Source organism: Rhinopithecus roxellana, chromosome 3 (assembly GCF_007565055.1).
Source record: "Rhinopithecus roxellana isolate Shanxi Qingling chromosome 3, ASM756505v1, whole genome shotgun sequence".
NCBI lineage: Eukaryota > Metazoa > Chordata > Mammalia > Primates > Cercopithecidae > Rhinopithecus > Rhinopithecus roxellana.
In genome coordinates, this window is record NC_044551.1 from 49,087,449 (window position 1) to 49,103,038 (window position 15,590).

The 15,590-nt window shown below is 36.0% G+C and overlaps 1 protein-coding gene across 1 annotated transcript in view; it reads right to left on the bottom strand.

Annotated features, from left to right (window-relative positions):
- The window catches only part of CAMK4 (calcium/calmodulin dependent protein kinase IV), a 272,059-nt gene that overhangs the window by 135,737 nt on the left and 120,732 nt on the right, over window positions 1-15,590 (bottom strand). Inside the window, exon 2 of the mRNA XM_030927210.1 lies at window positions 14,438-14,516. Coding sequence (XP_030783070.1) covers window positions 14,438-14,516 — 79 coding nt within the window. The remainder of the gene's footprint in view (window positions 1-14,437; window positions 14,517-15,590) is intronic.

A 15,590-nucleotide genomic window follows, 5' to 3' on the forward strand; every position in this document is an offset into this window, starting at 1 on the left:
CTAATATCCTGAACTTATAAGAAACGTCATCAAATTTATAAGAAAAAAACAAATAACCCCAATTACAAAGTGGGCAAAGGATATGAACAGACATTTTTCAAACGAAGACATACATGTGGCCCACAAGCATATGAATAAAAGCTTAACATCACTGATTATCAGAGAAATGCAAATCAAAACCACATTCAAATACCATCTCACATGAGTCATAATGGCTATTATCAATAAAAAAAAAATCACAGATGCTGGTGAGGTTGTGGAGGAAAGGGACAACTCATACACTGTTGGTGGGAGTGTGAATTGGTTCAACCATTGTAGAAAGCAATTCTTCAAAAAGCTGTCAGCAGAACTACCATTCGACCCAGCAATCCCACTAGTGGGTATATGTCCAAAGGAATATAAATTGTTCTGGTATAAAGACACATGCACACATATGTTCACTGCAGCACTTTTCACACTAGCCACGACATAGAATCAACTTAAATGTCCATCAGTGGTAAACTAAATAAAAAAATGTGGTACATATATACATAGAATAGTATGCAGCCATAAAAAAGAATGAGATCATGTCCTTTGCAGGAACATGGACGGAGCTGAAGGCTGTTATCCCTACGCCATTATCCAAACTAACACAGGAACAGAAAACCGAATACCATGTGTTCTCACTTATAAGTGGGAGCTAAATGATGGGCATATACGGACACAAAGAGAGGAACAAAAGACACTGGGGCCAACCTGAGGGTGAAGGATGGGAGGAGGGAGAGGAGCAAAAAAATAACTATTGGGTACTAGGCTTAGTACCTGGGTGATGAAATAATTTGTACAACAAACCCTCATGACACGAGTTTACCTATATAACAAACCTGCATATGTATCCCCTGAACCTAAAATAAAAGTTAAAAAAAAGAGAAAAGTCCTGCCAGTGACAGACTGGTAGACTGTGTGGGGGAAAAACATCCATCTGATATGTTCTTTTAGATATAACTATCCATCTGATATTCTTCAACTTTGGGGTAGAGGTAAGTATAGGTAACTTTAACTGAATTTATCCTGTGACAGATTCTTGCAGTAGCAAAGAAATTGGAATCTGACATATATAGCCACATTTGTGGTCATACTGCATCCCATCTACCACTAAGACAAAGAGTTAAGAGTCACATCAAGCCATGTGTGTAGTCTGTATATCTCACAGTTCCCAGTGGTTTTTCTTTCATTTGCCAGTGGATACTGTATGTGAGACCCACTAAACTCAGGTTTTAACAGAATTTGGCAAAAATAACATGTTGCTTCCATTATGTGCACACAGGGAGTATTATTTGCCCATGCTTCACAGTGTAACTTAGAAGCGGCACTCAGCTTCTCTGTGCCTATGTCAATGAAGTCTTAATCATCCTTTATCAGGTAAATAAGGAGAAACATCTAGTTTTAGTCCCAAATCTGGACCAAAATCATTCCTGAATCTTTTTTGCCTTTGTCTCTATCAGGGCCTTCATGGCATGTATAAAAATGCCCAGATTTGGAATTCAAAAGCCCTGAGTCCTAGGATACATACTATTGTGTATTTTGAACATGCCACTTCTCTAAAACTCCCATAAGAAAAACACCTCCTTGGGGAGCTTTGTGTTAACATGTGAAAGCAGTACTACATTACACAGTGATTAATAATTAAATGTGCGTTCCATTCTTATTGGCATTATGCTCCTTTACTGTTAAAAAGAGTGATGTGACATATGGTGATTTGTGAGTGCTTAATTTTAAAAAAGGTTTAATACTAATTCAATACTGAAAACTATATGGATCTCTTTTATTAGTATCCTCTGTACATAGTTCATTTTCCCTCTTCTAGAAAATTAATGGTTTTGGAGTTCCATGACTTGATCCTTTTTTAGCCTTCTTTTTCTCCTCTCCTTAGATTGACCAGCTAGATGCAACTTTGACCACCACTCAACTTTTTGTACCATAAAAAAATACAAATTAAAAATTATTAACACATTTTTCCCTGTTAACACTAAGATGATAGCTTTCCCCTTCTCACTAAGGTATGAATCCTAAGTCTGCTTGCCTGTGTCCTTCTGGCTCTCTCAGCTCCCCTGGTTGTGGTCTACTGGATAGTACTCTCCAGCTCTGATCTCCTGACCCCGAGCTTCTCTCAACTTTTCTAGTGCCCCAGAACCTCCCCTTCAGTTACAAGGCATTTCCCACTGAGCTCTCTGAGAAGTTCTTAAACTCCTGCTTCTACTAGAGTGAAGTAACATAAGCTCTCCTTCTGAGGTTTCCTCTGTTTTTAGTTGGTTATACATCTCCTTTTTCTGCTCCATAAACTCCATTTAAAGGTGAAAATCACTTTAGTTCCAATTGCCCAATGGTTATAAAAGTACTAAGGGGTTCAATGTCATAATTTGAGTGGATAGCATACCAGCAAAGTAAATTCATCTTTTGGGCAACAGCACTCAGGCCTGTTGGTGCTCTAGCTCATGGTCTCTGTCTCTGTCTCTGTCTCTCTCTCTCTCTCTCTCTCTCTCTCTCTGTCTTTCTCTCTCATCAGTCTGCTTCTGAATTGTAGTGTTTATTTTCTAAAGGGCAACAAAATACCTATACGAGATTGATATAATGAGAAGATGAATAAGTGCAGAATTGTAATAAATTCTAGCAGTGTTTATATCAATAAAGAAAATGCATCAAATCATAATAATGAAGGCTCTGGAAGAATGTTCTGACTTTCAAGTGCATTCTTGAATGGTAAAGCATACAAATCAGGCCAAGACTTTAACATTCTGCCCCGCCACCTTTGCTCTCTTATACATATATTCTTGTCACAAACTGAATAGCAATATCCCTGTTCCTACTCCTGGAGACCTGGTTTGATAGTTCCTGTGAAAATCAATAGGTTCCAACTGACAGAATGCTTGAAGAAGTTTCACTTCACTTGACACAGCTCGTTATCTGCAAGCTACTTCCCTTAATGTGTTCTAAGATCTCAATTGAGTCTATTTGAGCTGGTGATTTATTATTCTCTTCTCCATCACTGACCAAGGTGACCTTGCCTGTACTTCCAGAGCACATCAGCAAGAAGTTAAAAGTGGCCAATAGCAGCGTATAATGATGCATATCTTTAATCCAGATTGAACCATCCATCCCTCTTATGTACATCATAGCAATTAGAAAATGCATGGCTCATGGTCAGTTTTCCATGTTCCCAAAGTTTAGGTAGAAAAAGACAGAGCAGGGAATCTCCATTGTGCATCCTGAGTCTGCCTGGTTGAGGGCACAGTGGCAAAGTGTAGAGGATCTCCCTAGAGAGGTTGGTGGTTCCCACTCACTAAGGTGTGAGAGGCTAGATAAGCTTCCTCCTCTTGCCCCAAAGGAGTCTTATTTATTTTGTAATTTTTATTTATTTATTTATTTATTTTTTTTTTGAGACAGAGTCTCGCTCTGTTGCCCAGGCTGGAGTTCTTGGCTGACTGTACCCTCCATCTCCCAGATTCAAGTGATTCTCCTGCCTCAGCCTCCCAAGTAGCTATTTTTCAGCTTTATTGTGGTATAAGTGATAAATAAAAATTACACATATTTAAAGTGTACAATGTGATTTTCTGATGTACACATTGCAGAATGATTACCACAATCAAGCTAATTAACAAATCCACCACCTCACATAGTTATTTTTTTGTGGTGAGAACATTTAACATTTACTCCTAGAAAATTTCAAGTATACCAACACAGTGTTATTAATTATACTTCCCATGCTATACATTTGATCTGTAGAAATTCTTCATTTTACATAATTGAAAGTTTGTTCCCTTTGACCTACATACCTCCATTTCCTCCTGCACTCAGCCCCTGATAATCATCTTTCTACTGTCTCTAAGTTCAACTTTTTAAATTACACATATATGTGAGATCATGCAGTATTTGACTTTGTGTCTGGCATATTTCACTTAGCATAGTGTCCTCCAAGATCATTCATGTTGTCACAATTGGCAGGATTATTTTTTCCTTCTTAAGGTTGAATAATATTCCATTATCCATACCACATTTTCTCATTCATCTATTGACAGACAAAAGCTGCTTCCTCATCTTAGCTGTTGTGAATAATGCTGTAATGAATATGAGAGTGCAAGTACCTTTCTAATGTATTGACCTTATTTCCTTTGGATTCACTGGAATTTTGATAGAGATTGCATTGAATCTGTAGATCACTTTGGGTGGTATTGACATTTTGGCAATATTAATTCTCTCACTCCATGAACTAACCTTTCCATTTATTTCTGTGCTTTCAATTTCTTTCATCAATGTTTTATAGTTTTTAGAGTTCAGCTCTTTCACCCTTAGTTACATTTATTCCTAAGCATTTTAAATTTTTGATGCTGTTATAAAAGAGATTATCTTCTTGATTTCTTTTTCAGATAGTTTGTTAGTGTACAGAAATGTAACTTATTTTGGTACCTCATTTATATATTCTGAAACTTTATTGAAATGATTTATTAGTTCTTATATAGTTTGTGTACTCTTTTGAGTTTTCTATATTTAAAAAATATAATCTACAAATAGAGACAAGTTTACTTCTACCAAGAACTCTCATTTAAATGCTGCCCAAAATGTTTACAGGTATGTTTTCCTAAGTTTATTTTTCCTTCTTTATTCTTTAACACACCTAGCTACTTTCCTTGGAGGATGATAATAATATCCATATAACAAGGACCTCAAACAGTCACACATTAATATATGTAGTTTTCACTTAGTGAGACAGAAAAAAAAAAGTGAAATCAGACAAATTCATTTCCAGAATCTTGCTCTGTATTTACTATCTCTTTTTTTATTTTTTTATTTTTTTTTTTTGAGGCGGAGTCTCGCTCTATCGCCCAGGCTGGAGTGCAGTGGCCGGATCTCGGCTCACTGCAAGCTCCGCCTCCCGGGTTTATGCCATTCTCCTGCCTCAGCCTCCCGAGTAGCTGGGACTACAGGCGCCCGCCACCTTGCCCGGCTAGTTTTTTTGTATTTTTTAGTAGAGACGGGGTTTCACCGTGTTAGCCAGGATGATCTCGATCTCCTGACCTCGTGATCCGCCCGTCTCGGCCTCCCAAAGTGCTGGGATTACAGGCTTGAGCCACCACGCCCGGCCTGTATTTACTATCTCGATGGTTGTGGGCAGCTAGCCTCTCTGAGCCTCAGAAACCAAGGCTGACCTTACAAAGACCATGTGAGGAAACATGAGATTATTTATTTTTGCATGCAACACATTTTTATTGCAATAATGTATGCAAAGTTCCTGGCACACAGTAATTCCTCAATATATTGTAGTTACTACCATTTCAGATTCTCTAAGTACTTGGCTTTCTATAAACCTTGTACTCTGAGCATTACCTCCAACCACACCCACCCTTATCACTGAGAAACCATTTCCTATAGTAGGTGATGCAAAATGAGGAATGGGGAACGATTTCACAACGTCTGTGTCAATTTCGCACTCCCATCCACAGAATGTGAGGGAATCCTTTTCCCAAATCCTGGGCAAAGCTAGATGTTATTTTTTATTCTTTGTTTAGTTAGTGGTGGTATGGTTTGTCTGTGTTCCCCAAAGCTCATGTGTTGGAAACACAATACTCAGTTCTGTGGTTGAAAGGTGGGGCCTAAAGGGAGGTGTTTGGATGATGGTGCACTATTCCCATGAATGGATTAATGCTGTTATTTCAAGAGCAGTTTCCTTATAAAAGCACGTGTTTGGTACCCTCTTTCTCTCTCTCTCTTCCTCCTTCCCTCTCTCTCTCTCTCTCTCTCTCTCTCTCTCTCTCTTTGCTATTCTGCCATGAGATGACACAGAAAGAAGGCCCTCACCACATGCTGGTCCCTTGATTTTGGACTTCTCAGTCTCCTCCAGAACTGAGCCAGTAAATTTGTGTTCATTATAAATTATTCAGTCTGTGATGTTATGTTATAGCAGCACAAAACAAACTAAGATAGTAGTAAAAAGTATTGTCTTATTAATTTAAGATTATTTCTATTGTTAATGGCTATAAAAGATTATCATTTTAGTTTTTTCTAAAAAGTATCTTTCCAAATATTTTGCCATTTGTGAACAGCATAAGTTTGAACAAGATACTGACCCTTAGTTTTCTCACCTTGAAACTGAGAATCCACCACTCTCTAGCACATAATAAACATTCTATAAATAATAGCTATTTTAAGTTTTTATTAGGGCTTTGGTGCTTTTCTTCATTGATTTCTACATGCTTTATATCATTAAAGCTATCAACATTTTGGAATTTGGTGATTACTATGGACTAAGTATTTGTGTCCCCTCAAAATTCACACTGAAGCCTAAATCTCCAATGTGATAGCATTTGGAGATGGGTCTTGGGGAAGTAATTAGATCATGAGGGTGGAGCCCTCATGATAGAATTAGTGCCCTTTTATGAAGCGACAAAAGAAAGTTTGCTTCCTCCCTGCATCTTTTGAATTTGAACTCAGAGTGAGAAGACAGTCTTTTGTAAACCAAGAAGAGTGCCCTCACCACACACCAAATCTGCTGTCACCTTGACCTTGAACATATCAGCCTCCAGAACTGTGAAAACTAAATTTCTATTGTATAAGCCACCAAGTTTATGTTATTCAATCTCTTGGAGATGCATCTATAAAATAGTGATAGTACCTACCTCACAAAGTATGACATATTATTTTTATGAGTACCATTTTAAAATCATAAAGTGATTTAAAATTCCAAGTTGTGGCTGGGCGCGGTGGCTCATGCCTATAATCCCAGCACTTTGGGAGCCCAAGGCAGGCAGATCACCTGAGGTCAGGAGTTCGAGACTAGCCACCAGCCTGGTTGACATGGTGAAACCCCGTCTCTACTTAAAAAAAAAAAAAAAATACAAAAATTAGCCAGGCATGGTGGTGTGCACTTGTAATCCCAGCTATTCAGGAGGCTGAGGCAGGAGAATCACTTGAGCCCAGGAGGCAGAGGTTGCAGTGAGCCAAGATGGTACCATCGCACTCCAGCCTAGACAACAAAAGCAAAACTCCGTCTCAAAAAAAAAAAAAAAAAGAAAAGAAAAAAGAAAAGAAAAAAGAAAGAAAAAGAAAATTCCAAGTTGCTTGTTTCCTTGTAAAGAGATATGCACACATGTGTACCTGTGTGTAAAAAGACTGGTGGATGTAGGAGCTAATGTCTGTCAATTGGTCAGTGCCCATCACTTGGCCAATTAATACAATACATCTAGACTCAAACATAGTTCTCTATATAAACGTAGTATATTCTTCCTAAAGAAATCTTCTGGGGAAGTTGACATGAGATTTAAAAGTTAAAAAGAAAAAGAAGACTAGAACAGAGAACACAGCCCACATTTGAAGAATGCCTAATACATGCCAGGCAATACAAATGAGCATAGATATAAAGATATAAAACTTCAGGTAATCCTCAGTTTACCCAGCGGTATAAATGGTGTTATCCCCAGTTTAAAACTGAGAAATCTGAAAATCTCCAATGGAGACATCCTGGAGACTCATCTACCAAGAAACTGGAACAAAGCCTATGTATTCTATAACTTAATCTTCAGATTCCCCTGCAACATCATAGTTATATACTCAAATGTTAACTCATAAGAATGTAAGGACAAGTAAATGAAAGCTAAAAACCAACTCACAGAATGATTAGCAAATCACAATGTGTGGTTCTTCAATTGAGAAGAGAATTAAAAAAAATCAAACCAACATTTACGGAAAATTTTGTAGAATTTTGAGACATTTGCTAGGTGAATGTTCATTAAATTACTCAAGCAAAACCTTTCTAGAACCTAACTGGTATTATAATAACTAAAACATGCAAAAATTAGACCTGGAACTGCTTTTTCTATTATGGATCTAGGCACACTGCTCCAAGGTAAGAATCATACAGAAAAGAGCTTAGGGTTGAAAGTGTTTTAAATCTAGATATTATAGGCATCCGAGATTTACCTAAGCAGAAGGTCACAGGATCAGAAATCCTTATTGTGTGCCACATTACATTTTATTGATAGTAAGAAAAGAATATGTATCAATTTTTAGCAGTAATTTCAAAAGTACTCCAAAACAAACATAGTTAATTTTGTTCATACAGAAGTGCATAAAAATCATCTGTGCTACTTACTGTTTGACTTTAAATCAAGCTAATGAGAACATTAAAATTACATAGAACGAACTGGTACTCTTATGAAATATCTGTGTGAACTCATTCCAATGAATAACAATAATGTTCATCATGTATTACATGCTTCCTATGTGCTGGGAAATATTTATTTTAATCTTTAGTAGGATACTCTGACCTAGATGCTCTTAAACTCATTTTAAAGATGAAGAAACAGATTGACAGATGTTCTATAACTTGTAAAGTCACACAATTAGTAAGTGGCAGAAGTGATCCTAAACTCAGTCTGCCTGGCACCACAGACCACAACATCACCCCACTACTACATAGCAATTTTTAAGGAGAGTCAGAATACCTAGAAATTATGATTTTTACACACTGAGATTAGATATCAGACTCAATACTAGGTATTTCAATGAGAGGTATGTATTTTACAGTTAGATTAATACAAGCTTTTCCAAGAGTTGAGCTATGCAGTTAGAAACTTCATCTGAATTCTGAAGTTCAAATATCTGTTTCCAAAATTCTAGAGATACTATAAATTATTAGTGGAGCATAATTTTCTTAAATCTCAATCAGTTCTCCTTGAAAATAGGTCACATTTATAGTCTGACATGTGGTCATTTAGATACACTCTGAGGTATATATTCCTAAGGAAGAGAGGTAAACTATAATTCATGTGAATTACTCCTGAAATAGAGACTCCATAGTCATCATGATGTCATTCTTCAAAAGCTGGGATTCCATTTAACTCAGCAAAATTCGGTCCAGTTTGAATTTTCCATCTGCTTAATTTGTTCAAATTTTGACACTTTCCCACATTTATTTTTTTCCTTTCACATAGTTTTAAGTTCATCATTTAACATCAATAAAAAGATTACATCTTGTTAACACACTGGTTGTCCCCACTAGCCATGTCTGTCAAAATCCTTTAAAGACTCAAGGTAACTTAATAAAATCTTTCTACTCTACTTCAAATATCACATACAGTGGATATACTGAAGAGCTGATGCACGAAAGAAAAAAGTTAGCTTTGTTTCCTTCACCCTTGATTCATGATTTACAAAGTTCAAAGTTAAATTTCCACTGATAATCACAAGCAAATTAGACAATATATACAAGATAACGTAGTCTGTATGGGGAACAAAAATTGCACTTAGGCCATCCCCACCAAAGGAGAGGATGAATGTCATGTCTAGGGAAATGATGACTTCTTCAGTACAAGAGTCACTAATACTAAGTGGAAAAAAAGGAAACAACCAACCAAAAAGGCACTTCAATCCATTTTCCTCTCTTGTTTACAGTTAACAGCATGAAAGCCTTATCCCCATTAATGACACAATCAGACAAATAGATATTGTTACAGGAAACATCCAGGGTTTTTTCAATACAATAAAAAGTTGGTTCAATTATCATTTTCTGTTTTCTGGCTCTTCAATACATTTATAACAGTGAGTCACTGATGTTTGTCATAACATTTAGAGAGTGCAAAATCTTAAAATGCTTTCTGAATAGCCAGAAGTGTTCAATTATGCGAACAGGATCTCAACGTTGAATTATGTTTTTCCACAGACTTCTCATTATGAGAATGCTCATGTATCTGAAACGTTGAAATACCAGAATGAATGCTAATATACTACAGTAATTGTTTATTTTTGCCATATTTGATTTTCCTCTCTGCCCTAACCTGCGCATACACATACAATTTTTGTTGTTGTTGTTGAACTATCTGAAAGTAAATTGCAGATTTTATGATGTTGGCTGATATGTAAATTAATGCATTCCAGTTCTTTGAAATGTAGCTCTCTATATATTAAACACACGATGCTATACCCATTTATAAAATATATATTAACTTAAAATGTCTCATATTATAATTACCTGTTAATTTATCACAACGATATTAAGAGAGATATTAAGACTAGATATTAAGCCAACCTTAATATCTAGTTGTCTAAACATGACAATTCACTTTATGTTAATTGTCAGTGTTGACTCTGTCCTGCACCCGACCACCATAAGAGCTGGTGCCTTAGTCTGTATTCCTATGGATAAGTCAGAGCATTCATCTATTAAAACCCAGATATTTGAGTACTTAATGAAATCTCATTGATGTTCAGGGTTTTTATGGAAAAATACGTCTCTTTTTGTTAGTGTAAACTAAATTTTTCCTAATTATTTTATTAAGCTATGAGAGAAGACCTTGATATTGCCACAAAATGGAATTTGGGTAAACTTGCAAGGAAAAGTGTTTAGACAGATCCTGAGAAAGAAGATTCATGTTATCAAAAATTTAACTGTAAAATAGACTTTTAAAAGTCTCTCACTTTAAGTCTGAGACAGTCGGAGGAAATCTTTCTCAGACTTAAAAATATTTATACATTAAATTATGATAAAATATTGAATGGAATATTTTAAAATTCATCTTAGAGATCCTCCCTTATAGATAGGTAGAATTAAATCTCCCTCAAAAGAGGCATTATCCTAACTCCCAGTACCTCAGAATGTGACCTAATTTGGAAATTGTGTTGTTGCAGATACAGTTAGTTTAATTAAGATTAGGTTATACTGGAGTAGGGTGGGTCCCTAATCCAAGAGGACTGGTGTTTTTACAAGAAGAGAGAAATTTGGACAGGGACGTGCATAGAGGTAAGATGATATAAAGACACACAGGGAGAAGACTGCCATGTGACATTGTGAGCGGGAGCAGAGATCCCTCTTAAGGGACTGCCAGTCTCCCCCAGCCCCCCCAGCATGGAGTTAAAGAAAAATTTTGAGTTCCTTCTAGGGAGATTTCGGCATCTAGCTAGCCCTGCAACCAGCAATTTGAAAAGTAAATATAAATAATCCACTAATTTAAAAGGTAATAATACCTTAAACAATATTCATTCAAGTAAGTTAAGAGTCACAAGATGCTTGGTTCCTTATAGAAACTAAAGATAGCATCTCATATCCTTGAGTTGTTATTCAGAAATCTTGACCCTCACCAGATGAAAAATGCCAACCACTGTCATGTAGACCTCAGATAAGGCGGAACTAAGAAGTGAACGCTGAGTACTGTCCTTATCCTAAACTTCTTCCTTGAAAGCCTACAGAGAGTCATACCCAAAGGCTAGAACTTAACACTCCTTTCTTCTGACCCCAAGTTTTTAGACAAAATGTTGCTTCCTTAACCAACTGTAAATCAAAGAGTCTCAGAATCCACCTGTTTGTTAGCCTCTACTTAAAGATACTCCCACCTCCTTGGACCAAACCAATGTATAACCTCCATATATTGATTTATGATTTTGCCTGTTACTTCTCTTTGCCTGAAATGTACCCCTACCTTTTATAGTGTGCCCTTACTCATAAGCCATTGGGAAGTTTGGGTCTTAAGTGTGAGTTGCCTGATTCTCCTTGCTTGTCATCCAGCAATAAATGGCTCACTTTCTCTCACTGCAAGTCCTGGTGTGTGTGTGTGTGTGTGTGTGTTTGTTTTGCACACTGGGTGAGCTGATTCAAGTTTGGTTTAGTAACAATTGGAGGCAGATATTAGAATGATGATCTACAAATCAAGGAATGCCACAGATTTCTGGCTGTCACCAGAAGCTAGGAGAGAGGCATGGAACAGATCTTCCCTCAGAGCCCTAAGAAGGAACCAACCCTGCTAGCTCTTTGATTTTGGACTTCCAGCCTCCACAATTGTAAGAGAATAAATTTATGTTCTTTTCAGTCATCTAGTTTGTGGCAGTTTGTTGGACTAGCCCTAGAAAACCAAGATGGATGGAAATCGATAGATGATAGATAGATAGATAGATAGATAGATAGATAGATAGATAGATAGATAGATAGATACATACATACATACATACATACATACATACATAGACAGACAGACAGACAGACAGACAAAGTTTCAAGGCTTAGGTCTAATCATAAAATGAGGACTGAAGGAACCATCCATACCATCCACTGAAGTAATACAGTAGTCCCAAAGTGGTTAGTTGGACCACATAAAATTGCCATTTTTGAAGGCCAAAAAAGAAGTAAAAAATTGCATTAATAAAAACAATTTTGTGAGCCTAATAGATTACAAAAATAATTCAAGTTTTCTGAACCCCCACTTTTTTTCCTCAGGAGCAGATCCCTTGGCTGAATTATCTAAGAAAACATTTTCACTACATCACTTTTCCTCTATAAATAGATTCTTACGCTTCATTCATTTCCTTCAGACAAGGAAGTTTCAGTCTCCATGACCTATATGGAATGAAATGCTAGAGGCAACTGCTCTTCGAGGTTTTGTCTGCTATTTCTCTCGTTTACACATCTCTGTGCATGATTTATCCTGGGAGACAATACTGGGGATTCTATCTAATTCACATTCAAAGCTGAGGTTTCTCCAGGGCATTTTCTCTCATTCCATTTGGTACAGCAGTAACTGTTTGACAACATCTGCCTTACAGCACCACTCTGCAGTCCCATATGACACTTCATTCTCATTCACATGCTCTTCCTGCTTGTCTTCTGAGGGAGATGTTTTCACAACAGCGAGAAGACAATAAGGACGAACCAGAGCTTTACTTGCCCAACATTAATATACATCATGAACCCACCAAATGGCTTCACAGACCTCTTACTCCAATTTATCCAAAGACTTTTGACATAAGCCAATGATCTTTAAACCAGCCTGTTGTCCTTGGGGATTGTTGAGCATTCACCTGTAATTTCTAAGTGCTGATTTCCTAGACTTTCATGTATCTCTTCCCTCTCAAAGTTTCCTCAACTATGAAAAACAAGTAGCCCTTCACACATTTTACTGACAATTTTTTAACCAACAAGAAATGGTATAAACAAGTCCTAAAACATCTTGTGTATGACTACTGCCAAAACATGCCATAGTCTTTCATAAAGAAGTAGATATTTAACAGGAAATTCCATTTCATAAAAGTTTTAATAATCCTTAGTTCAGATAGATTTTATGACTGTAAGAAACTAAATTAAGGGAAAATTCCAAATCTTATCCATCATAAGATTCCTCTACATTCTGGAATAACTTAAATCATTGCCTACAACACACAGAAAATTCAGAATATAGAATTCATTAGTAGCAACTGCCATTCAAATTATTACTGACTTTCATTAAACTGTTTTTGTTATTTTGCTATGACTTTAAATTCTAACAGATTGTTTAAAATGTCATTCTATTTCTATTTGGCTGAAAACCTTGTACTATTATGCTCTTCATTATACAAGATTCTACAATTTCCCTGTGCCAGACAATACATAAACAGCTGGTAATTTTGAGCTGCCTTGAGGAATAAAAATTCCTTGGCCTAAAAATGTATTTGACTTAAAAATTTATGATACTTCTCAGCATACTTTACAACTGGGTTTTCATATATATATATATATATATATATATATATATAGGTTTATATATATATAGGTTTTTATATATATATATAGGTTTTCATATATATATACACATTTCACATATTTGTTCACACGAAATTTGAAAAGGAATATACTATAAAAAGAGTATCTTGTCTTTTTGTGGTTTTATGAGTAGAAACCGCATAAGAACACAAAATCAAAGCAGGGCATTAAAATGGCAAAATATTCTCTGAGGGTATAGACAGTATTATACAGGTGTTGGCATTTATATTTTGAACTCCTATCTACTGTGTTTCTTACTCATTAGAGATAAGCCTAAGTCACTTTTGCTTCTCAACTTACCTATGAATGTAGGGCAAAAGAAGCAATCCCCAAATAAAAACCTTCCTTTTCCAAGTACAAACTTCCAGATGAGCAGGTTCAGTCCCAGAAAAATTAACATTTGTTCAATTATACTCTACTGAAGCAAGTGCAACATTTGAAAATCAAGGCAAATTAGAATCTGATGACTCCTTTAACAAATACATTTGTGCTTTATTTCAAATTCTTTTCAATAGCAAGCTTTTCTAATATTAAAAAGTTGTTTTAATATTTAAATATTGAAATTATCATATAGTGTGTATGTGTGTGTGTGTGTATGTGTATATATATATATATCCAAGAACATACCTGATAATCAAAATAAGCTCTACCTGCCAATTCTAAATGGCTTTCCTTGACAAACTTCTCCCCACAACCACATCTAATGTGAGATCCAGTTGCTTTCAAAGACTCATGCAACTTCCACCAGACAACAACATATTTGGGTTGCCCTCCGATAATCAAGAGTCAAACGAGTCATTTGCACATCACAGCTCTCTGGCCCCTTTGTTCTTCAAATCAGGTTCTTGCCTTCCCAGGTCACAGGCCCCTTAGAGATGACATTATATAATGAAATAAACTTACTGTTTTCTTTAACACTTTGAGAGCATAAGGCTTCTGGGTCCCCTTCTGTTTGCATCTGTACACAATGGATGTAGCACCCCTTGAGGGGGAAAAAGACAAAAAGAAAATGTTATGCTTTGGACATGAATTAAAGAGGAAAGCTTGAAAATAAGTGTCTCTTGCAATAACACACATAACTGACAAGTGCTTATTATAAGTTCTATTATAGGACCAGCCCCAGCTGTCAACAGTACTTTTTTTAAATCACAATTGAATATAGTTTGCTCAGAAAATTCTAGGCTTTCTAGCTTGCTCTTTTCCTTCTGCCTTATTGCTATACAAGTGACATACCTAGGGCTACTGCATTGAGAAGGCTCTGAAATAAATTAGGTCTTCAGATGAATGTTGTTTTTGAAGGAAACCCACCCAATTTCAGAATCCCAGAGCTTGCCTAAAGGTACATGTCTGGAATAAAACAAACCATATGACTTCAAGGAGAGGGTTTAAGTTTAGCACTCTATATAGTCTGCACTTTCACAATGTGGCAAGGAGCTGGGACATCCCTCCTACTTTTCAATGTGTAGAGGAGATGGTAATATGTAAAGGAGATGGTAAGAATACACTCAATAACTATTTTCATATATGTACAGGGTTATTAATAAGAAAGCATTAAAAAGCAGGACAATGTGGTCCAAATGCTCCAAACACCACATGAGAAGTAAAAGAATAAAAGAGAGATAAAAGAGAAATATAGACTAAACAGGCTTACACTTCAACTTCAGAAAGAGAACTTCTAGAAAGAGCTTAAGATCAGTAAACTTGTCAGACTTTGAAGATCAGGACAAAGGACCTCTTATAATATACTCAGTTCCATGGTCCTGAAATTCCAAGTGAGCACAAAGAATTATAAAAATAAAACACATTTCCAGCTATCTAAAGGTGACAAATTTTTAACAGAGCCAACAGAAGTCAAAGACTGGTGTGTTGTAAATGCAAATAGTTAAAAATATTAACATTTATTTTTAAAACCTTGGTAAGGTATGACATATACACAAAGTAATAAAGCGTTTAAGAAATAGAATAAATGAAAGTAATATAAAATTGATTTCCTTATTTTAAATTGCTTTAAAAGGTAACTAAGGCAAAAATATCAAAATTTTAAAAAGTTAAAAAT